The sequence below is a fragment of the Protopterus annectens genome, chromosome 9.part0 (assembly GCF_019279795.1).
Source record: "Protopterus annectens isolate FY-2018-M chromosome 9.part0, PAN1.0, whole genome shotgun sequence".
Classification (NCBI taxonomy): Eukaryota; Metazoa; Chordata; order Ceratodontiformes; family Protopteridae; genus Protopterus; species Protopterus annectens.
The window spans coordinates 15,234,920-15,260,412 of record NC_056743.1 but is presented as its reverse complement, the minus strand read 5'-3'; the positions used below and the strand labels follow the sequence as shown (position 1 = coordinate 15,260,412).

At 41.2% G+C, this 25,493-nt stretch overlaps 1 protein-coding gene across 1 annotated transcript in view; it reads left to right on the top strand.

The window, feature by feature from the left end:
* The window catches only part of F2 (coagulation factor II, thrombin), a 1,266,023-nt gene that overhangs the window by 455,399 nt on the left and 785,131 nt on the right, over window positions 1-25,493 (top strand). Inside the window, exon 7 of the mRNA XM_044082527.1 lies at window positions 21,365-21,667. Coding sequence (XP_043938462.1) covers window positions 21,365-21,667 — 303 coding nt within the window. The remainder of the gene's footprint in view (window positions 1-21,364; window positions 21,668-25,493) is intronic.

Here is a 25,493-nt window from a genome sequence, read left to right as displayed (position 1 = left end):
TGGGTTCTATATGCCATGCCTGTTGCAAATCTAGCAATATGGTTAAAACAACTGGAGAGTTTGCTAAGAGCAGATTTGTTCAAATTAGTGAGTAGAAGGGCGGTGTAGAGAAGTGTGGAGAGTAGATGGGAATGAGCAACAGCAGTCCTTGCAAATAGAGTAAGGAAAGGTTTCATCTTATAGAGGGAGTCAAGTTTTTTGTTAATGGTTTTGATAGTTTGATTGACATGGATATCAAATTTGAGGGTGGTGTCTGTTGTGATGCCTAAGAGTTTGGGTTGCGCATCTGGGGAGATAATGGTACCATTATTAGATTTTATGGTGCAGAGTACTGAGGTGGGGGGTAATGGTACCATTATTAGATGTTATGTTAAAGAGCAGTGAGGAAGACTTACAAGTGGGGAAGCAAAGAAGCAACTTTGTTTTGTTAGGGTTTAATATCAACTGACGGTTAGACAGCCAGTTTTCAACTATATTGAAAGTATTCTAGGTTAATGTCATTAGATCTGTCTGGGAGGTGGCTGAACGAGTCAAGGTAGAGTCATCCGCATATTGGGTACAGGTAGCATTTGGGATGACAGTGGGAAGGTCATTAATAAAGATAGAGAAAAGAAGGGGTCCTGGTATAGAGACCTGGGGGACACCTAGGGTGACGGGTAGAAAGGTTGATAGTTAGTCCTGCCATAGGATGGCTTGTTGTCTACCACACAGGTAAGATTGGAACCATTGAAGCACATGGCTGTTTAGTGAGAATGCCTTAAGGGTGTGCATGAGTATTTGGTGGTTGACCATATCGAAGGCCTTGGAGAGATCTAAAAAGAGGGCTGAGGAAAGCTTGTTATTATTTTGATTATGGTTTGTGGTGTTAGAGAAGGACAGGAGGAATGAGGTGGTACTGTGGTTTGGCCCAAAACCATGCTGAGAGTTAGCCAACAGCTTATTCTGGGTAAGATAATGCATAAGTTGTTTATGGACACACTTTTCCATAATTTTAGCCAATGGTGACAGAATCGCTATGGGTCTAAAGTTTGACAGTTTGAAGGAGTGCCTCCTTTATGGAGTGGTATTACATGAGATATTTTCCAAATGGAGGGGATGGCAGCTTCAGATAAGGTTCTATTGATTATGATGGAGATGGGGTATGCTATGGCATCTGCTGCTTTTTGCAGATACTCTGGTGGGAGGAGATCAGCTGCTAGAGTAGTTGGTTTTAATTTCTTTTAGAAATCTGTAATTAGAGATCTGATAAATGATGTAGAAATAGGCTGAAAGCTAAAAGAGAGTGGGGTATTGGCTGTGGCAGAATTTGGGATGGAGCAGCTGGGTGCCAGTTGGCTGGCTAGGGATTGGATAGTCTCTGTGAAGATACTATTGAAGGTATTTGCAATAACCTCTGGGGATTTATGATTGGAAGCTGACAGGGTAGGAGTGGAGGACTAGCCTGGGTGAAGAAGTTTGTTTATTCCTGCCCAAAACATTTGAGGTTTGTGATGTTTTTATTGAAGATGGTAGTAGAAGTTTTTTTGTCTAGTATAACAGATTTTTTGTGATTCCTTAGCTGTTGGTATCTGAGTTGATCTAGTGGGTCTTTTGTGGCATGGCATTTGTCCCATGCCTTATTTCTAGCTATGATTTTAGATTTGGTCTCTTTTGAGAGCCACAGAGCAGTTTTTGTTTTGGTTCTAATGGAGCGACCAGGAGCATGAGAATCAAGAATAGTAAGGAATATGGAATTAAAGTATTACGCTACCGCATCGTCCAGTGAAAGGGTACGCTACCGCATCGTCCAGTGAAAGGGTACGCTACCACATCGTCCAGTGAAAGGGTACGCTACCGCATCGTCCAGTGAAAGGTGCTTTAGGAATTAAAGTACTCTACCGCATCGTCCAGTGAAAGGTGCTTTAGGAATTAAAGTATTACGCTACCACATCGTCCAGTGAAAGGTGCTTTAGGAATTAAAGTATGCTACCACATCGTCCAGTGAAAGGTGCTTTAGGAATTAAAGTATTACGCTACCACATCGTCCAGTGAAAGGTGCTTTAGGAATTAAAGTATGCTACCACATCGTCCAGTGAAAGGTGCTTTAGGAATTAAAGTATGCTACCACATCGTCCAGTGAAAGGTGCTTTAGGAATTAAAGTATGCTACCACATCGTCCAGTGAAAGGTGCTTTAGGAATTAAAGTATTACGCTACCACATCGTCCAGTGAAAGGTGCTTTAGGAATTAAAGTATGCTACCACATCTTCCAGTGAAAGGTGCTTTAGGAATTAAAGTATGCTACCACATCGTCCAGTGAAAGGTGCTTTAGGAATTAAAGTATGCTACCACATCGTCCAGTGAAAGGTGCTTTAGGAATTAAAGTATGCTACCGCATCGTCCAGTGAAAGGTGCTTTATGAATTAAAGTATGCTACCGCATCGTCCAGTGAAAGGTGCTTTAGGAATTAAAGTATGCTACCGCATCTTCCAGTGAAAGGTGCTTTAGGAATTAAAGTATGCTACCACATCGTCCAGTGAAAGGTGCTTTAGGAATTAAAGTATGCTACCACATCGTCCAGTGAAAGGTGCTTTAGGAATTAAAGTATGCTACCGCATCGTCCAGTGAAAGGTGCTTTAGGAATTAAAGTATGCTACCGCATCGTCCAGTGAAAGGTGCTTTAGGAATTAAAGTATGCTACCACATCTTCCAGTGAAAGGTGCTTTAGGAATTAAAGTATTACGCTACCACATCGTCCAGTGAAAGGTGCTTTAGGAATTAAAGTATGCTACCACATCGTCCAGTGAAAGGTGCTTTAGGAATTAAAGTATGCTACCGCATTGTCCAGTGAAAGGTGCTGTAGGACTGACCACTTGTGCTACCACATCGTCCAGTGAAAGGTGCTTTAGGACTGACCAGTTGCGCTACCGCATTGTCCAGTGAAAGGTGCTTTAGGACTGACCACTTGTGCTACCGCATCATCCAGTGAAAGGTGCTTTAGGACTGACCAGTTGTGCTACTGCATTGTCCATCAAAAGGTGCTTTAGGACTGACCAGTTATGCTACTGCATCATCCAGTGAAAGGTGCTTTAGGACTGACCAATTGTGCAACCGCATTGTCCAATGAAAGGTGCTTTCGGACTGACCAGTTGTGCTACCGCATTGTCCAGTGAAAGGTGCTTTAGGACTGACCAGTTGTGCTACCGCTTTGTCCAGTGAAAGGTGCTTTAGGACTGACCAGTTGTGCTACTGCATCGTCCAGTGAAAGGTGCTTTAGGACTGACCAGTTGTGCTACCGCATCATCCAGTGAAAGGTGCTTTAGGACTGACCAGCTGTGCTACCGCATTGTCCAGTGAAAGGTGCTTTAGGACTGACCAATTGAAAGCTTTAATTTCATTTTGAAAATTGGTGGAATTGAAGTTCTTATTATTTCTGATGGTTTTAAAGGTGGTCTGGTGGGGGTTGTCCACCTTGTGCTTGATAATCTACGTATGTAAGTGGTCACTTAGGTCATCTGGGAGGGTCCCTGACTTGTGCATACAGGGGTGGCTGTTGATAATATCCAATCTAGGATACTGTCTTTGTTATTGGATTTGCCTATCATGGTGGTGGTGGGGGGGGGGATATGAGCTGTGTAAAATCATGTAGGTTGATATGGGTTGTAGGAGATTCTGAGAAACAGGTGTTCCAATCAATGTTAAAATCTCCAAGCAACATAGTTTCTTGGGGTAGGTACTGGATAACCAATAAAGGATGTGCTCTAGGGTGTTTGATTATCACCTGGGGGAATGTAAATGCAGACAGTGTTTATGCATTTGTTATTGTTAATCTTTAGTTTGGTAATAAGAATTTCTGCATTATTAAACTGGGATGGTAGTAGGGAGACCATAGTACAGCTACCCCACCACTCTTCCTAGTAGTACGATCTAATCTAAGTATGTCATACCCTGGTGGTATTACCTCATTGTTACAGTACAGCTACCCCACCACCCTTCCTAGTAGTACGATCTAATCTAAGTATGTCATACCCTGGTGGTATTACCTCATTGTTACAGTACAGCTACCCCACCACCCTTCCTAGTAGTACGATCTAATCTAAGTATGTCGTACCCTGGTGGAATTACCTCATTGTTACAGTACAGCTACCCCACCACCCTTCCTAGTAGTACGATCTAATCTAAGTATGTCATACCCTGGTGGTATTACCTCATTGTTACAGTACAGCTACCCCACCACCCTTCCTAGTAGTACGATCTAATCTAAGTATGTCGTACCCTGGTGGAATTACCTCATTGTTACAGTACAGCTACCCCACCACCCTTCCTAGTAGTACGATCTAATCTAAGTATGTCATACCCTGGTGGTATTACCTCGTTGTTACAGTACAGCTACCCCACCACCCTTCCTAGTAGTATGATCTAGTCTAAGTATGTCGTACCCTGGTGGAATTACCTCATTGTTACAGTACAGCTACCCCACCACCCTTCCTAGTAGTACAGTCTAATCTAAGTATGTCGTACCCTGGTGGTATTACCTCATTGTTACAGTACAGCTACCCCACCACCCTTCCTAGTAGTACAGTCTAATCTAAGTATGTCATACCCTGGTGGTGTTACCTCATTGTTACAGTACAGCTACCCCACCACCCTTCCTAGTAGTACGATCTAATCTAAGTATGTCGTACCCTGGTGGTATTACCTCATTGTTACAGTACAGCTACTCCGCCACCCTTCCTAGTAGTACAGTCTAATCTAAGTATGTCGTACCCTGGTGGTATTACCTCATTGTTACAGTAAAGCTATCCCACCACCCTTCCTAGTAGTATGATCTAATCTAAGTATGTCGCACCGTGGTGGTATTACCTTATTGTTACAGTACAGCTACCCCACCACCCTTCCTAGTAGTACGATCTAATCTAAGTATGTCGTACCCTGGTGGTATTACCTCATTGTTACAGTACACCTACCCCACCACCCTTCCTAGTAGTACGATCTAATCTAAGTATGTCGTACCCTGGTGGTATTACCTCATTGTTACAGTCCACCTACCCCACCACCCTTTCTAGTAGTACGATCTAATCTAAGTATGTCATACCCTGGTGATGTTACCTCATTGTTACAGTACAGCTACCCCACCACCCTTCCTAGTAGTACGATCTAATCTAAGTATGTCGTACCCTGGTGGTGTTACCTCATTGTTACAGTACAGCTACCCCACCACCCTTCCTAGTAGTACGATCTAATCTAAGTATGTCATACCCTGGTGGAATTACCTCATTGTTACAGTACAGCTACCCCACCACCCTTCCTAGTAGTACGATCTAATCTAAGTATGTCATACCCTGGTGGAATTACCTCATTGTTACAGTACAGCTACCCCACCACCCTTCCTAGTAGTACGATCTAATCTAAGTATGTCATACCCTGGTGGAATTACCTCATTGTTACAGTACAGCTACCCCACCACCCTTCCTAGTAGTACAGTCTAATCTAAGTATGTCGTACCCTGGTGGTATTACCTCATTGTTACAGTACAGCTACCCCACCACCCTTCCTAGTAGTACAGTCTAATCTAAGTATGTCATACCCTGGTGGTGTTACCTCATTGTTACAGTACAGCTACCCCACCACCCTTCCTAGTAGTACGATCTAATCTAAGTATGTCGTACCCTGGTGGTATTACCTCATTGTTACAGTACAGCTACTCCGCCACCCTTCCTAGTAGTACAGTCTAATCTAAGTATGTCGTACCCTGGTGGTATTACCTCATTGTTACAGTAAAGCTATCCCACCACCCTTCCTAGTAGTATGATCTAATCTAAGTATGTCGCACCCTGGTGGTATTACCTCATTGTTACAGTAAAGCTATCCCACCACCCTTCCTAGTAGTATGATCTAATCTAAGTATGTCGCACCCTGGTGGTATTACCTTATTGTTACAGTACACCTACCCCACCACCCTTCCTAGTAGTATGATCTAATCTAAGTATGTCATACCCTGGTGGTATTACCTCATTGTTACAGTACACCTACCCCACCACCCTTCCTAGTAGTACCATCTAATCTAAGTATGTCATACCCTGGTGGTATTACCTCATTGTTACAGTACAGCTACCCCACCACCCTTCCTAGTAGTACGATCTAATCTAAGTATGTCGTACCCTGGTGGTATTACCTCATTGTTACAGTACAGCTACCCCACCACCCTTCCTAGTAGTACGATCTAATCTAAGTATGTCGTACCCTGGTGGTATCACCTCATTGTTACAGTACAGCTACCCCACCACCCTTCCTAGTAGTACAGTCTAATCTAAGTATGTCGTACCCTGGTGGTATTACCTCATTGTTACAGTCCACCTACCCCACCACCCTTCCTAGTAGTACGATCTAATCTAAGTATGTCGTACCCTGGTGGTATTATCTCATTGTTACAGTACAGCTATCCCACCCCCCTTCCTAGTAGTATGATCTAATCTAAGTATGTCGTACCCTGGTGGTATTGCCTCATTGTTACAGTACAGCTACCCCACACCCTTCCTAGTAGTACGATCTAATCTAAGTATGTTGTATCCTGGTGGTATTAACCTCATTGTCTTTAGTTACTGGTTTTAGCCAGGTTGTCATAAGGCATAATGCATCGGGGGAGTAAAGTGCTAAAAAGGTATGCAGATTATGGACCTTATTGTTTATGCTTCTGATATTTAGTTGGCAGGTCTGGAAATAATTAAGGGGACCTATTAGCCAGTATTATGTTAGAAGGAATATTAGTTTGGGAACTGGAATCAGCAGGTGGGGAATGGGCCAGGGTTTGGGTGGATGTCTCCATCCATTGTCAGGCTGTAATGTAAGCTAACTGTGAGTTTCATAATTTTGTTTATACATTTTTGGTAATGTTTCGTTTTGGGGCTGATATACCTGAGTCTAATCAGTTGGTAGTTTTTTGGAATGGTGAGGTCAGGTATGTGAGGAATTATGAAGTGGTCAGTATTGTTTGATATTGATGTAGTGATAGTTTGGGATTTTGGGTAGTGGACACCTAGGTAGGGCTGATTTTCATCGGTGCTGAGGAGATATGGAATGAGTAACAGAGGTAGCAGTGAAAATAGTAGCAGTATTTTGAGGGGTAACATAGTGCCTGGCTGGGGCATTATGTTGGAACTGTATTTGAAGCAGGAGTAAATTAAGAAGCCTAGGAAGACTAGTAGCAGGCAGGGGAGGTGGTTTGATCTAGGAGGTTATCTTTGATAGGTTATAGTTGAGGGGGAAGTGGTTTTTAGAGCTTTAAGTTTAGCACCACTGGGAGCAGGTGGAATTTGGGGGCAGGCGGACCACAGAGCAAGCCCAAGCACAGCGAGGTACTGGACCGTGCGTAATAATCATTTATTTTCATTGCCAGACAAATATTACGTGTTTTTTTTTAATTGAGATTAAAATTATTTCAGTAAGCTAGCTTCTACTTCCTGGTTAAAATTATTTTAGTGAACTAGAAACATTGGTGGTACAGGGGTTAGTGCCACTGATTTACAGTGTTTGGTTTTCTGGTTCATTACTGAGTGGTGGTACCTTCTTTGTAGTGTCTACATGTAATCCACATGTTGATGTCACATTTTGCTGGGTTTCTGTTACTTTCCACGTTGAAAAAGACATGCCAGTAGGTGTGATCCCCTAAATTGCTTACGTTTATCTGGTGTGTGTGTGTGTGTGTGTGTGTGTGTGTGTGTGTGTGTGTGTGTGTGTGTGTGTGCGTGTGTGTGTGTCTCTGCATGCATGCTTGCATGCGTACACATAGGTGTTTGTATGTTGTTATTGACTGGCTTCCCCTGCAGAGCAGATTTTCTGTCTTTCACTTGTTTCAAGGATGTGCTATGGCTACTCTACAACCCAGAATAATATAAAGCAGATAATCAGAAATGAATACGTGATTAAATAAATGTTGAATTTGTTGTGTGAAGTCACATTTGGAACAAGATCTAGAAATGTCCCATTGTTAGATCATGAAGTAGGTTTGTACATAGTTCTCAATTGTCCATGATTTTGCTTCATATTTTGATCTGTCTCAGGATTACAGTCAGTCAGTAATGTCAGACATTAAAGTTTTATGTGTCCTAGTCTTCAGAAAATGTATGTTGATGCAAACTCTGTTCTATTGACTTTCTAAGTGAATTAGAGTAATACTTTAAAATTGTCTCTGGTTTTGGGCATTTACCCCTCATTATTTTTGGATTTGTTTTTGATTCTTGAGCAAAGAATTTGAGTTACGATATGAAGTATTGAAGTTTTAGTTAAAATGTTAGAAATCCTCATATGTAGGACTTCCAAGATGGCTGCACATCGAGTAACAGCTTATTTCTAGATTTACCAGTGTGAAAACAGAAACTCAGCAGAGAAGGCCACTAGACTTGTGTTTATGGGTAAAGTTCACTGATTGACTAGTAAGTGCACTGCCTGGATGCCAGGAATTAAGGAATACATAATACCTGGAAAAAATCAGCTAGAAAAAGTGAGGAAGAAACACTGACTGGGGAGAGTTCTGCAGCTGTTCAGCAAAAAGCAATACAACCTTCAGGGATGACTTCCAGTAACCTACAGGAAGATACAAGACAACTGCATGTAGACATGGTTAAAATAAACAAAACACTCACTGATGAAGAATATGAACACAAACAACAAAAGCCTGGAAAAATGGAAGAAGTTTTAAAACAGATATTCAGATGAGATGATAAAGCTGCAAAAATCAGAGGTCAAAATAAAGGAAAGGCTGGCTGAATATGAGACTGCTCAGGAAGTGATGTTTCAAAAAATAATAGAATTAGAAGACAGAGCACTTAGGGAAAACCTGAGATTTTCAGCTATACCAGAGAAGTTGGAAGGAACAGACTGCATTCATTTTATGAAAGCACAAATAAGCAACTGGACTGGTATTCCACAGCAGGAGTTGGTAGTTGAAAGGGCATATTGTGTGTATGCTCCAAACCTGGCTATAAGAAAGAAACCTAGACCTTTAATAGTAAAGATGCAATCCTACCAGCAGAATTAGTTGATGCTGACAAAATTGTGTCAGAAGGACAAAGTACTAAAAGTGGGAGACAGCAGAGGGTTTGTGATGAATGACTACTCATTGTACACCTGACAGAAGAGAAGCAAATGTATTCTCCTATTCAGGGATTGTTGAGATGTAGATGTGAGATTCAAATCACTGTACCCAGCTGTCTACAAGGTATTCTTTTCTGGAGGGACAAAATCGTTTTTTGATGAAGTATATGCCAAGGAGGAAATGCAAAAGTTTGTCCAACAAAAAGTAAGCTGTGAAACAGAAGGAGCCTCTGCTTCTTGTCCTTCTAGTAATAAAGACCACAGAGCAGAGAGAGAGACTGTACCTGTGAAACCTTTTCAAAATTTTCAATGGAAAATGTTGAAGAGAAGGAAGAGAGCATGAGAGTTGACTAAAATAATTAAGAGTACATTGGAAATGAAGCGGAGACAGGATTTCGGAGATGAATAGTAATACAACCAGTATTTTAATATGAGATTACAATGCAGTAATTATATTTGTGAAATGTGACAGAACAAGAAAAATTGTAAATATTGAACTTTTTCAGTTTTTTTTACTTGTGGTGGGCTCTAAAGCAATGCCCTATTTCATGTCATTAATGTTTGGAAAAGGGCTTCAAAGAGAGCAAGAGGAGGGTGAAAGTTAACTGTAAGTAAAGATTTTTTCTTAAATAGTATGAATTTTGTGGCATGTGGTTATTTTTAAATGCTATAAAGTAAAGTTTTTTCAGTTATTTTTAAGAGTAACAGGGATGGTAAACAGTTGTTGCAGTTCTTTTTTTCTTTTCTTTCTCCCTTCTCTCTCTCTTCTTGTAGGCACTGCAGTATATAAAAAAGCCTGGTTAAAAAGCATGATAAAAGAAAAAAAATGTGCCTTTTCTCATTCTTGCTTGGGGAAGTGACTGGATTAAAGACCTTAGATTGATTTATTAACAAGTTTTAAGAGAGAGCAAGTAAATGAAAATGAACATTGAATATTATGAGGCTTTTTCTAGCAAATACATATAAACTCAGTCACAGTTCTGCAGCTGGTCTTCATATTTCCATGGAAAAAGATCTGATAAAGGGAAACTGGCTGCCTGGTTTTCATGCCTCCATAGAGATAATCTGAAAAGAGAAACCGTCTGTAGTCTGGTAGAGAGTGATTGGTTGAGAAAAGAAAAAGAAAAGATACATTGGTTAAGAGTACAAAGTAGAGAGCATTCTTTGAAAACATTCAGGGGCTTTCCCAAGGTTGTTAATGTTCTTGGAAAACATTCAGGGATTTTCCCATCAAAGAATGAAAAAATACTAATTTCATGAACTTTAATCATACTTTGACTTAGGAATGGGGTCCATTCCCATCATTGTATTAGAAACCCAAGGGATTTGGAGAAATTAAAAACTGAGAGAGCTTATAAAGATAAGAGAACCCCACTCAGCACTTAGTAGAAGCACAGGCTACACTATGCGTCTTAGCATGGATAACCTTTCTATTAGGTTAACTCAAGTCTATGACTATGGCTGTCAGTTTGGGACTTTTGTTCCTATTAGGGTAAAACTTCAATATTTAAAGGTGTACATAGTGTTGTGTGTTAATATTAAGTTAATAGGTTTTGGGGGGTATTAGGGGTGTGCTTTCTTTTTGTTTGAGGGCTTTCAGTAAAACAAAAAGTTTTATAAGATTTGACATAGGCTCAAATGTAATGCTGATTGGGACATATTTGTGTCCCAGAGACTCCCATCTGTGGAATAGACTCACTCTCCACATCAAGCAGAGTTCCTCATTAGCCCTTTTAAAGCTCAACCTGGATAACTGGATGAAAAATAAATATATACCCCTGGGATTCCACCTGTGTCCCTGCTGGACAGGGGCTTTGGGTGCTGACTTGTCTAAACATGGGCTAAACTCTTGGCTAGGCTTATAAGGGCATCAGGGCAAATAGCCCAGTTATTTCCTATGACAGGAAACAACTGCATGAAAGTTCAAACTGTCATTGTATGTATGTAACACAAAAGCTGGAACTAGACATTTAACAAAAAAGGTAGTACACATAAAAGGTGTGAATAATAACTTTTTAATGCAATGATGCTTTCTTTAATTTCTTTAAATGTAAATGGCCCCACAGATAAATACAAACAAGAAAGAGCAGTGAAATATATTCAACATGTAGAGTGCAAATAGCTATGTTACAGGAGGCACACTTAGAAAGAACTGAACATGTGAATTTGATAAAGGAATACTTTTAGAATGGTTATTCACTGGAATACCTGGGACAAATAAAAAGAGGAGTAATTATATTAATTGCAAGAGGAGTTCCAATAGTGATAGAAGAAGATAAAAAAGATAGTGGCAGATTTGTAGTGCTAAGCAGCTACTGGCAAGGGAGGAGGATTACACTGGTATGTGTTTACATTCAGCCTAAAACTGCTGTAATGGAGCTTAAGAAAATTCTGGGAGAAATAATCAGCTCTCAGCAAGGAATATTACTTATAAGTGGAGACTGGAACTTAATTTGCAGCAGTGAAGATGTGTCAGGGATGTCCAGAAGGGAAAATATAACAAAGGATGGTAGATTTTTTAAGACATTTATGAAAATATTTGGCATGGAAGATATGAATTCAGTAATAGGAGTTCAGAGTGAATTTATGTATTATTCCCCAAGATTTAAAAAACTGGGCTAGACTAGACAGAATTTACATTTCACCAGAACATGTGCATTTAATAGAAGGTCTTAATATCCACCCAATAACTATTTGAGGTCATGCACCAATAGTAGCTAAAATAAAAACATAGATTAATGAAACAAAAATGAGGCATTGGTACGTTCCCACCTATCTGTTAAAAAGAGAGGAATTTAAGGAATGGGTAGTAGAGACTGTTCAGGAGCTGTTAGACAGGATAGACATTTCTTCTGAAAATATAGCTAGGGAGTGGGATAAAGTTAAGGTGGAGTTTAAAAATAGGGTGGAAATAAAAGAGAAGGAGCTGTGGTTAAGCAGTAACAAGAATTATTTAGTGAGAATGACAAATGTGAAAATATTGCAGAATAGGGGAAATCTCACAGAACAAGAGAATCAACTGCAGAATGCTAGACAGAAAATAAGGGATTACCTCAATAATATGCACAAGCTTAGAAAGACTGATGTTAAGCAACTGTTTTTTGATGATAACACTTGAGTAAAAAAAAAACTTTTAGCACAACAACTCAGGCAACAGAAAGTAGAAAGGGTTGTTGCCAGACTTAGGGAGTCTGTAACAAAGAAGGTAACAAGAGTTCCTGTAGAGGTATTAGAAATATTTCAGAAATTCTATGAGAGTCTGTATAAAGCAGATAAATATGAAAATCAAGAAAAAGCAAATGGATATGTTTATGGAAGAATTAAATATGCCAAAGTTAGAGGTAGATGAGGCTCAATTGCTAATAGTTAGGATGGGAGGAGATGAGATAAAAATTGAGATGTATAACCAATCTACAGGAAAGTCCCCAGGAATAGATGGTATTCATGTAGAAGTTTAGAAGTTAGGAGGAAAAAACTGATAACGATCTGGAAGGTTTTGTTTAACAATATCTGAAGAGGAGAAGTACCACCTTCCTGGAAGAAAGTAGTGGTAGCTGTATTACCTTAAGAGGGTAAGGATTCATCACATCCAGCTTCATACATGCCCATTTCAATGTTCTTCTTTCGGCTTTTCCCAGTTAGGGGTTGCCACAGCGAAACTCCGGTCCGCTAATGATTGGCAGTAGATTTTTACAGTGCTGAGGTGCCAGCTCAATGCCCAACCTTCAACAAAGGCATGCCCATTCACGCATGTCTACGGGGAGGACATGCAGACTCCACACAGAAGGCGCTCCAGCTGAGAATCGAACAGGAGAACTTCTTGCTGTGAGGCGACAACGCTACCACTGCAACACCGTGGCTTATCATACATGCCCATTTCAATACTAAACCATAATTATAAAGTGTTCATGTCTATAATGGCTAAAAGAATGACAAAAGTAATGCCAAAGCTGATAGATGTGGATCAGTGAGGTTTTGTGAATGGGGAGGCAAACATTTGACAACATTCAAATGCTGAGCAGCACCCTACCATCACCCAGAATGATACCGCAGTGCAAGCAGAAAATGACTGATTTCAACAATTGGCTAAGTTTCGGGTGTCATTCTAAGGGGGTCCAGTATCTGTCTCATTGAGACCAACGACTGGTGTCAGAACCATTGCCTTAAGCTCAATGCCAAAAAATGTGTCATCATCCCTTTTGGGAAAAATCCGGTTCCCATGAATTACCACATCAATGGTAGTCCACTGAACACAGATGGCATTATAAGAGATCTGGGAACACAGGTTGACAGCAACCTTTCTTGTGACCACCACATTGCCATTGTGGTCAGAAAGTCCTTCTATGTGGCACATCTCATTACTAAGGGTTTTGCATCCAGGAAGAAAGGTAATTGTCTCCCTCTACTCTTCCCTCATTAGGCCAGTCATCGAGTACAATGACCTATTTGGCATGTACCTCACTAAACACCCGCAACAACTGAAGAGGCTGCAAAAGTACCTAACAAAGAGGATCCTAGGCTTTAAACATTTGTCCTACATGGACAGACTAAAAAACTCAACTATTCTCTGTCTCATGTTGCCTACTTAGAGGCGATTTCTGCTTGACTTACAAAGCCATGACTGACCCAGCTCTGTTAGAAATGCTGCATCTGAAGAAATCCCAATCCCTCCACACCACACCTTCCAGAGACCTCAACCTCAGTATCACAATCAATAGAACGTGCTGGAGGGACAGGTCCATAACCCAGAGACTGCTCAAGATATGGAATAGACTTCCCATACATGTCAAACAGAGCACCTCAATGACCCTCTTCAAAAGAAATCCTGATGAGTGGATGGGAAATAGAAATTTCACCCCAGGGATCACTCCAGTGGCTTTACTCGACAGAGGCACTAGGAACTAAGGTCGGATGGCACAATGCCAGGGTAATCTTATGGGTTAGGCTTGTAAAGGCTCCAGGACCATTAGCCTAGTACACACCTATGAACCTATGAACCTATTAACAGAACACTGACGATCCAGAGGGAAGCAGAAAGTAAGAAAATAGCATTGTTGTTGATTTGTCTTGATGCAGAGAAAGCATTTGACAGAGTAAGCTGGGACTTTATGTGCAGGGCAATTTAAGCATTTGCATTTCCTAAAAAAAAATATAAGGTTGATTAGGAGAATATATGAGGGATCGGAGGTGAAAGTTAAAATGGTTGGGATCCTCTCTGATAATTTCTGTTTCAGCAGAGGAACCAGGCAGGGGAGATATTTTTCTTCTTTTTTTATTTGCATTATATTTAGAACCACTGGCAAAGAAAATAAGGGACTCCGAAATTCAAGGATATGATTGGTATGGTGATCAAGAAAAGCTGGATTTATTTGCAGATGATATTATTTTATACCCGACAAAACCAGAAAAAGACATTGCAGTGTTGTGGAACATTTTGAGGCAGTTTCAGATCTTTTCGGGATACAAAATTAATGAAGCTAAAACAAAGGCAATAGTGGTAAATTATGTACTCACACATGAACTGGTTCAGGAATACCCATATTTATGGTGATATGATAAAATGAAATATTTAGGAGTATGGATTTAAAATGATTCTAGTGTGGCAGCTAAGGATATGTGGGAAGAGACTAAACAAAAGATAATACAAAAACTGAGAAAATGGAAGCCCCTTTTATATGCATATGGATAGTAAGATATAAGCAGCTAAAATGTTTTTAGTCCCTTTTGTCTTTTAAATAAGTCAGGCATATTTTTATCAACCAGCGGAGAAGTTGTGGGTAGCAATTAATAAAGAGCTGAAGGACTTTGTCTGGGAGTGGAAGATGGCAAGAGCCGAGTAGGATAAGATGATTCTCCAGTAGAACAGGGCAAATTGGGATTACCCTATTTGAAGGGGCATTTCAGAGCTACACAGTTAAGACTCCTATACATAGTACAAGCAGAAAACGGTCATTTAAAGTGGAAAGGGATGATGATGAAACACAGGGGAAGCTCAAGAAACAAGGAGAGACTGGGATTTTAGATGAATGAAGCTCAAGAAACAAGGAGAGCCTGGGATTTTAGATGAATGAAGCTCAAGAAGCAAGGATAGACTGGGATTTTAGATGAATGAAGCTCAAGAAACAAGGAGAGACTGGGATTTTGGAAGAAGGCCTTTGAGACTAACAATAATCATGCAGAATATTATGTCCATAAATTAGCAGAAAGTATTCTAACAACCAAACCAACATGGGAACGGATAAAGGAGATTCTGCCAATAGGGATGACTGTAATAAGTATACAGACAGTAGGCAATTGGGGGCCAGAACTTATTGGAGAAAACTGGCAAAGGAACCAAGGTATTAGAAGCAAATAACTAGAGAAGGAAAGTTGATAGGATGGTAAGACAACAAGATTTTTTTTTGGGCTGCAAGTTAAAGATTACCTTCCCTGTGAACGATTGATATCATAGTATTGGCAAGGAGAAAGACATAGGTGGTCCTAAATGAAAGGCCAGCACTGGTGGAATTTTTAATAGAATCTAGAACAGAAACTGCCATTAAAAAAGGGATAATTAGTAGAGCATAAAATATTGCACTATAACTATAAGAGTCAGAGGAGGATAGAAAGGATTGGGAAGAGAGACTGGACAAGCAATTCACAAAGAAACAATGGGAGGATATATGTACATCTCTCAAATATGCAACGACATCTAGAAGATTTAGGATTTTTGCCTGGAAATTTTTACATAGATGCTCTAAGTTGACTCCAGAGAATTTTTTCTCAGGTAGACAGCAAATGTTGGAGGTGTGAAGAGGAAGGAAGAAAGAGATAATCAGGAACATGTTTTATGGGAGTGCGGTGAGTTGGCAGACTTTAAGGATTCCCTGCGGGATGCACTGTCAGAGATGCTGGGTGGGCAGACTGGTCTGATGTGGGAGATGATTTTTCTGAGCTATGATACAGAATCAGAATTGCCTAGACATGGTAAGAATACCTTTCAAATGTACAGATTTCTGCCCCATACTTTTGGTCTGTTTTTCATAAAATTGTGGTTTTCTGGCAAATTAGTGGCAACTTATTAAAGACTGAAGTTAGAAAATAATGACAGTCATTTGAGTTTCAGACTTCATACCCTTCGGAAAATTCATGCTAATGAAAACCCAGTTTTTCTAGCCACTTTCTAAGTTTGAAAGAGCAATATTTAAAAATTGTCCCTATTTCTGGGACTTTGTCCCACTTTTATGCATGGCTTTGTCCAGATTTCTTCTTCTAAAAGATTGAGAGGTATGATGGTAAGGCCTTGTTGTGTCTAATAATGGTGGCTACCAAAAAGCAATTACTAGAAGATGGAAATCAAAATCTAAACCAACTATACTGGAAGTAGCGAATGTAATAAGAGATAAAACAACTGGAATTGAGATCTTTAGAAAAGGGTTGGGGCAAACTACATAGGAAAAAATGGGAATTGTGGAAACAATACATACAAGAGAGGAACGAGGCCTAAAAGGCAGCAGGACTTAAATGAGCTATGTAATGTTTGAGTGAGAAAGGTTGAGTAGATTATAAGTGATGTATAATGTTTGCAACTGGGAGTGTGTCAATATGATTTTTCATGTAAAATGCTTGCGACTAGGATTGTGTCAGTGTGGTTTGTTTTCATTTATATAAATGTATGACTGCCTCGGTAGTAAATGATGGCTTAATGAAGCTGTTTCTTGTTTAAAAAAACAGGAACTACTTATGTACCAATACACTTGCCCAACGTTTCCTGGAATTCATTAATTCCAATGTCCTGGACCAGCTCTTTCTTACCCTCACTAGAGGTAGCAACATCCTTGACCTGGTCATTACTAACATGGGCAACTGTTGCTCTACACCAATACTCAACTCCTCCCTGGTTAGATCCAACCACAAACTAATCACTTTGGAAATCCACATCCCCCCGCAAAGGTAACCACCATGAAAAACTACTCCAAAGCTAACTTTGGGCTGCTAAAAACAGAGGTGGCTAATTTCTCGGCACCTGTACAAATGGAGAAAAGTTGCATGACCACCGAATCATACACCAATGCACTGTATGAGCACATACACAAATGAATGGATCTCACCTTACCCAACAGAACCAAGATGCTCACATCCATAAAAAGGCAGCTAATCTGGTGGTCCCCTGCCATAAACAAACTCTACAACAGAAGGAGGAAACTGATGTGGAATAAAGTAAAGTCCCAAGACTGCAAAAACTCCCTTATTAGCCTCAACAAAAAGTTGAGATCCCTCATCAAGTCCTCTAAAGCTAGCTATGAAAACAGAATTGCAGCAGATAGTAAAGACAACCACAAGGCCTTCTATAGTTATGTAAATAACCTCCATGACAATATCCAGATTTGCTCTAAGCTACTGCACAATGGTACCTCCTATACTGAGCCAACAGATATTGCCAATATACTGGCCGACAGATTCAGTGCCAACTTTACCGCTCTCTACCGCCCAAAGGACCAATCACAATACCAGTAGATTGCCAGGCACCCAGTATTACTGCTGCACAGGTTAAAACAACACTGTCCAAGGCCAAGAATACAGCTTCAATGGGAACTGACAATATCCCTGGCTGTGTTCTACATGAACTACAGAGTGAACTGGCACCTCACCTGTGTGCCCTGTTCAATCACAGCCTCACCTCAGGCTTTGTCCCTACTGAATGACGCACTGCTATAGTTATCCCTCTCCACAAAGGAAGAGTGACTACAGACCCTGGGAACTATCGCCCCATTAGCCTGACAAGTCTGATATGCAAAGCTATGGAACACATCATCATGGACCTAATAAGCAAGGATATAGGGAAACTCCAAACTCTGGATCATGCCTGGTCAACTTGGTCAACTTCTTTAAGTCGGTCACCAGAGCTGTGGATGAAGGCAAGGTGGTTTATACAGCCTATCTTGATCTGGCCAAGGCTTTTGATACCATTCCTCACTCAGGAATTAAAAAAACTCACTAAGCTAGGCATCAACCCCTATATCACTAGGTAGGCTGCAAACTGGCTCACAGATAGAATCCACAGTGTGAAAGTAGCTGACTCCAAGTCAGACTGCCAATCGGTGACGAGTAGAGTCCCACAGGGATCAGTGCTGGGTCCTCTCCTGTTTGGTATCTACTTCTCAGAAGTCCATTCAACACGAAGGGACTCTGGCTGGCAAAGTTCACAGATGGTTGCAAGTTGGGAGCTATTGTTAACTCCCCAAGTGATGTTGACATCCTACAGAAAGGCCTTATTGAGACCAACGACTGGTGTCAGAACCATAGTCTTAAGCTCAAGGTCAAAAAAATGTGTTGTCATCCCCTTTGGGAAAAACCCAGTTCCTATGATTTACCACTTTGATGGTAGTCCACTAAACACAGAAGGTGTTATAAGAGATCTGGGAACACAGGTTGACAGCAACCTCTCTTTTGATCACCACACTGCCACTGTGGTCAGAATGTCCGTATATGTGGCACATCTCATTACTAAGAGCTTTTCATCCGGGAAGAAAGAGGTCATTGTCTCCCTCTACTCTTCCCTCATTAGGCCAGTCAATGAGTACAATGCCCCATTTGGCATGTACCTCACTAGACACCTGCAACAACTGGAAAGGCTGCAAAAGTACCTCACAAAGAGGATCCTAGGCTTTAAACACTTGTCCTATATGGACAGACTCAGAAAACTCCCAACTATTCTGTCTCATATCACCTACTTAGAGGTGATCTCTACTTGACTTATAAAGCCATGTCTGACCCAGCTTTGTTAGAAATGCTACATCTAAAGAAATCCCAATTCCTCAACACCACACACTCCAGAGACCTCGACCTCATTACCACAATTAACAGAACATGCTGGAGGGACAGGTTCATAACCCAAATACTGTCCATGCTATGGAATAGACTTCCCATGCATGTCAAACAGAGTACCTCACTGACCCTCTTCAAGAGAAATTATGATGAGTGAATGGGAAATAGAAAATTCACCCCGGAGATCACTCCAGTGGCTCTACTCAACAGAGGCACTGGAAACTAAGGTCGGGTGGCACAATGCCAGGGTAATCATATGGGCTATGCTTGTAAAGGCTCCAGGGCCATTAGCCTAGTACACACCTATGAACCTATGAATTAAATAAATTATGTAATATCGGTTAGATTATGTGATGTATAGCAATATATGTGAATTATAATGTTTGTTTTGATAATATAGTTCATGGGTTCATAGGTTCATAGGTTGGTACTAGGCTATCAGCCCTAGGGCCTATACAAGCCTAGCCATAACAATTCCCTGGCTATTTCTTCCCACATTATTTACTTTCCTGGACCCCTGTCTAGCAGGGCGACTGACGTGATCCCTGGGGTGAATTTCCTTTCTCCCATCCAATCATCAAGGTTCCTCTTGAAGAGGTCCAAAGAGGCACTCTGCTTGACATGTATGGGCAATCTATTCCAGAGTCTGGGGAGTCTCTGGGTCAGGAACCTATCCCTCCAGCATGTTTTGTTTATTGTGATGACAAGGTTTAGATCCCTGGGCGTGTAGCTCTGAGGATTGGGATTTCTTTAAGTGTAGCATGTCCAATAGCTCTGGGTTTGACATGGCCTTGTATGTTAAGCAGAGATCGCCTCTGAGTAGACGATATGCGACAGAGTATAGCTGGCGTTTTTTAAGGTGGTCAGCGTAGGGCATCTGCTTTAGGCCTGTGATTCTTTTAGTGAGGTATTTCTGAGGCCTTTCCAGTTGTTGCAGTTGTCTTGAGAGGTACATACCAAATGGGCGTTATTCTATAATGGGTCTAATGAGGGATGAGTACAGTGGGACAATGACCTCCTTTCTGGATGAAAAGCCCTTCGTGATGAGGTGTGCCACATAGAAGGATTTCCTGACTGTTGTGGCGATGTGGTTATCGAAGGTGAGACCACTGTCCACCTATGTCCCTAAGTCTCTTATCACACTTTCTGTGTTTAGTGTACTGCCACCTATATGGTAGCTCATGGATACATGTTTTTCCCAAAGGGATAACAATACATTTCTTGGCATTGAGCTTGAGCCCATGGCTCTGGCACCAAGCATCTGTTTCTGTAAGGCCCTTTTGTAGAGTATCCACATCATTTGGGGATTCAGTAATGGCTCCCAGTTTGCAGTCATCTGCAAACTTTGTTAGCCAGGGTCCCTTAGTGTTGACCTGTACTTCAGAGAAGTAGATGCCAAACAAGAGCGGCCCCAGGACTGAACCCTGAGGTACTCCACTTGTCACTTGTCTGGAGCTGGATTTGGAGTCGGCTACTTTTACAGTGTGGGTTCTATCAGTAAGCCATTTAGCAACCCATTGGGTGACATAGGGATTAATGCCCAACTTATTAAGTTTATCTATGATTCCAGAGTGGGGGATGGTGTCAAAGGCCTTGGCAAGGTCTAGATAGGCTGTGTGGACCACCTTACCCTTGTCCATGGCTCTGGAGACTGATTCAAAGAAGTCAATCAGGTTCAGGAGACAAGATCAGCCCTTCACAAACCCAAACTGGGTGGGGTCCAGTGTTTGAAGGTTGCCAATGTCTTTGTTTATAAGTTCCATGATAATACGCTCCATGGCCTTGCAGATAAGGCTTGTCAGACTGATGGGACGGTAGTTTCCGGGATCCAAGGTGGATCCCCCCTTGTGGATTGGGATAACTGTAGCTCTGCGCCACTCAGTTTATGTTAATGTAAATTTGCCTATGCCACAAGTGATAATTCAATAACAGTGTTTGAAAAAAAATCTGCATACATATAAATGTGCATCAGTTTAATTGTGCAAACACAGCTTTGTAAGTAACAGTTTTTAATACTGTGATCCCAGACTTGGAATATAGACATTACACCAGACATTCCCAAAAAGTAATACTTGCCATTTCTGGGAATATTATTTTTCATTTGACAAGAAATTTTCTTGCCATTTTTTTGCAAAGAAGTAAAACGTTCAGTACTGCAAAATATTTGCTTAACCTGTTGTATAAATAAGAGATTAAACAATAATGATGTAATTAAATTATCATAATGTAATGGTAAAACATGATTAGTGCCATCATATTTTTTTGTAAGGTCTTATTTATATCAGTTTCCATAGCTATGTACAGTGCAGCAGTATGACATTACAAAACCTGTGGACAGTTATATACAGAGCAGATTTTAGTTTAATGGTGGAACTGAACTCAGAATAACATGGTTTTCAACACACTTTCTCTTTCATGGCTGTTTATGTTATGCATAAGCTTACAATGTGTCAGTGAATTAAAAACTCATTACTGTTTTTGCTTAGGTGCGCAAGGGACCACTTCCAAAGCAGTTACGAACTCTATAGCACCGACTTCTCCTAAAGGGGAGTGTGTACCAGACAGAGGAATGCGCTACAATGGGACTTTAAATGTCACTATTTCTGGGCTCAATTGCTTAGCATGGAACTCTCCAAAAGCTTTAGAAATTGGAGAAAGGGCCAACTTTCCAAAAGATTTCATCCTGGAGAAGAATTATTGTCGGAACCCTGACAGTGATGATGACGGGGTCTGGTGTGTTGTCGATTCCCCAAACAAGACAATCGACTACTGCAACCTGCATTACTGTGGTAAGTACAACTTTTCCTTTATAATGACATAAAAGCGGTACAGTTTGAGTTAGTGACCCACACAAACTTTGGATATGTTGTCCAAGTCAAATTAATTTTTGTTTGATTACCAAGTTGAAGCACTGATAAAAGACTGCAATATGAAGTGGTCCTAAGTGTATGCCAGTCACCTTGCCCCAAAATGCAGTTGGTTGTCAAAAAGTAAAAATAAAATTAAAAAGGCTTATGGTAATTTACAAAGAAGTGGTTCTAGTGGTCTAATTATAAGTGGAAAATTAAGACATATCTATGTGTAACTATCAGGGTCTACATTAGAACATCGAAGTTTCAAAACTTCGAATGTTCTAATAGTGACCCCTATTCAGCGAAAGCTGAAAATATCAAAGCAACAGAAAACCAAAGTTTTTCCTAGGGAAAGAATTCGGTTGTCCATTTATGTTGCTTCGGTATTTTCAGCGCTGTGGTGGGTTGGGTTCAGGTAAGTGTGCGATTGAGTGCGGGTTAGGTATGTGTGCAATTGTGTGGATGTGAGGGTTAGGGCGAGTTAGGTGATTTAGGGTTAGGGTGCGGGTTAGGTATGTGTGCGATTGTGTGGATGGGAAGGTTAGGACAGGTTAGGTGAGTTAGGGCGCAGGTCAGGTAAATGTGCGATTGTGTGGACGTGAGGGTTAGGGTGGGGTAGGTGAGTTAGAGTTAGGACGCGGGTGAGGTGAGTGTGTGATAGTGACGGACCTTAGGGTTAGGGTTTGGGTTAAGGTAAGTGGATAGTTAGTGGTGTGTGTATTGTTTAGTGTAGGGTTAGGTGTAAGATTTTAGGTGTATGTGTGTGGATTGCTGTTTGTTTGGTGTGCTTGTGTTGTGTGTATGTGTTTTGGAACAGCAAAGTTTTTCCCTAGGAAAAAATTCACTGTTCTGTATGTTCGATGTTTTCAGCTTTTGCTGAATAGGGGTCGATATTAGAACATTCGAAGTTATGAAACTTCGATGATGTTCTTCGTGTTTCACTGTTGCAGTCATTATATTTGGTAATCTGCTGGCAGGTTGCCATCAGTCAGCCTGAATTCCAAAGTCTTGGGTCCTGCTTTGGTTGCTGTCTTCTCTTCCATGACGTCAGGTCGTCAGGGGTATAAAACATGCAGCCGACGCCATTTTCTTTAGTCTTTCTTGCTGCGCAGTGCCCGAAGCAGAAGCATTTCGCGAGTGCCGGTCGGCCGACTACTGAAATATTCGAGTTTGAGTTTCAGAACCGAAGTCTTCACTAAAGCTAAGTACCCCATTGGCGAAACTTTTTTCTTGCTTTTTACCGATGTCAGAAAAAGTTAATAATTGCATTACTTATGGGAAGCAAATACCTCATAAGGATTTCCATTTATACTGTAGTCCTTGCCTAGGCCCTGATCACAACGTGCCTGGCTGTCGGTTTTGTGATAGATTTAACCAACACACTATTAAGCGTCTGTATATTTTTGCATCAAAGTATTTTAGAAACAAATTTAACTACCCAGAAATGTCTTTGGATAGAATCTGACTACTGGAGTACATAACAAATGCAAAGAAAAGGACAGAGAAAGGCAGTCGAGATCCAACACCGATGACAAAGCTTCTCCTAAGCCAGTCGCTGGTTCGCTGGTACTCAGTGAGGCACTTTCGCAGCCCCTGATACCCGCTACTTTTGAGTCGCAGGCCTCTACTGACATCCATGTGGAGTCCGGCATGCCGCAAGATACTCAAGGTATTGGACCGACGGATGTATCTCCCTCGGATGGGTCCGGAGCCACTGAGCAGGCACCAGCTTCTGAGGGTGTATTCAGACCTCAACATTTGTATATCAAAGCGACGACAGCTGCAAAACCAAAGACAAAAGCAACTTCTAAAACTAAAAAAAGATGCATGAGCCACATGCACAGGCCTCTATGCCTAAAAAACAGATGATCAAAATGGCTGAAGACCTTATTACCTTGATCAGGGGTACCCATCCCCCTCTAGATAAGAGACCTAGGCAAGACACTGATTATGAATCTTCAGATCAGGTTTCTATTTCTTCTGATTCCTCTTCTGATAAGGAATTATCTATACCTCCCTATGAGGATTCTGATGCTGAGGAGTCTATTCCATATGCATCTCCTCCTGAGGATTATTCATTTGGAGAAACCTTGCATACTTTGAGGGAGTATTTTCACTGGGAGAGTCAAAACTTCTCAGAATCAAAAAAGAGGCTCAGGGATTTCCTTCTTCTCCTTCAGTACAAGCCTTTAGCCAAATCCCCCTGTTTTAGACATTGTGGATGATGTGTTTTCGGAGTCAAGCCTGACCCCTGACTCCTTAACTCCAGCTCCCAGAAAGCCTGACAGATATTACAGGGTCACTCACTCACATGCATTCTTATTTAGAAACCCTGCTGCTGATCCTGAAACTATTTCACAGGGTCCAAAGGGAGTTAAGGCCTCAACAGCAAAAAATCCTACCCCCTCTGACAGAAATTCAAGGGCACTCGACAGATGGGGAAAAAAGGTTTATACATCTGCAACCTTGGCAATCAGGGCCTTAAACTGTCAATTTCATATGCTTAAGTACCAACAACATGTTATGGGATTGCCGAAACAGAAAATTATGTTGATTTCAGAATGTGCAGAAAATAAAGAATTGCAGGAATTATTGCATGCAGCTGAACAAGTTGGAAAGCATACTTTGCAATTTGGTTTTGATTCTTTAGAGGCCTCCTGCAGGGCTGCAGTTACTGGATCTGTGATTAGGAGGCATGCCTGGTTAAAGGAACAACATTTGCCTCATCATGTTAAAGCTAAATTGCTAGATGCACCTTTACAGCATGATTCTCTGTTATTAAGGCAGAAGAGGTTTTAAAGAAAATGGATGACAAAGCTAAGTCTATGCAAACTGTTAAAGACTTTTTACAAGTACAGCCACCAAGATTCAGTAGACACTGGCCTACAAAAAATTGGTCCTTTCCTGTGTCAGACAGAGCTCAAAGGGGCAAATCCAGATGCCCTAAGGGTTCCAGATACCAGGCGCAAGACTCGTACAGGTCAAAGCAATGGGGCGGCGCATCAACCTCCAAATCTGGAAGAGATAAAGCGCAAACCTACAGAAAGCAATCCCAATGACTTCCCTCTGCCTACACCAAGCACTTATCTTTTGGCAGCATGCATAGGGGGAAAATTAGCACTTTTTGCTCAAAATTGGCAGTTAATAACCCAGGACAAGTGGGTACTAAACATCGTATCACAGGGATACAGATTCCATTTCCACACTCTGCTAATGGCAAATGGTTGGCCAGATCTGCCAAAAAATCAATGGGCAGAGGCACAGAAACAGGTTACGCCCCTCATGGATATGGGGGCCATTCAGACAGTGCCAGAACAGGAAAAAGGACAAGGTTTTTACTCAATACTGTTCTTGGTACCCAGAAAGGACAAGGCCTGGCGGCCAATACTGGATTTATCGATCTTGAACACATCTGGACATTCCAAAATTCAAAATGCTGACTTTGCAGCAGCTTCTGCCCATGCTAGGCAAGAATGCTTGGCTGGTGACTTTAGACCTAAAAGAGGCATACCTGCATGTCCCAATAAGACAGTCGTGCAGAAGATACCTCACATTCAAGGCTGGCTTAATGCACTACCAATTCTCTGCACTGCCCTTTGGCTTATCTACTGTGCCCAGGGAATTTACAAAGTGCCTGGCACCAGTAATTGCATTTTGCAGACAAAGAAGTATACAAATATATCCTTACTTGGACGACTGTCTCATTCAAGCAGAGAACAAGGACATTCTTCTTCGACACCTGGCGTTTGTGAAAAGGCTTCTA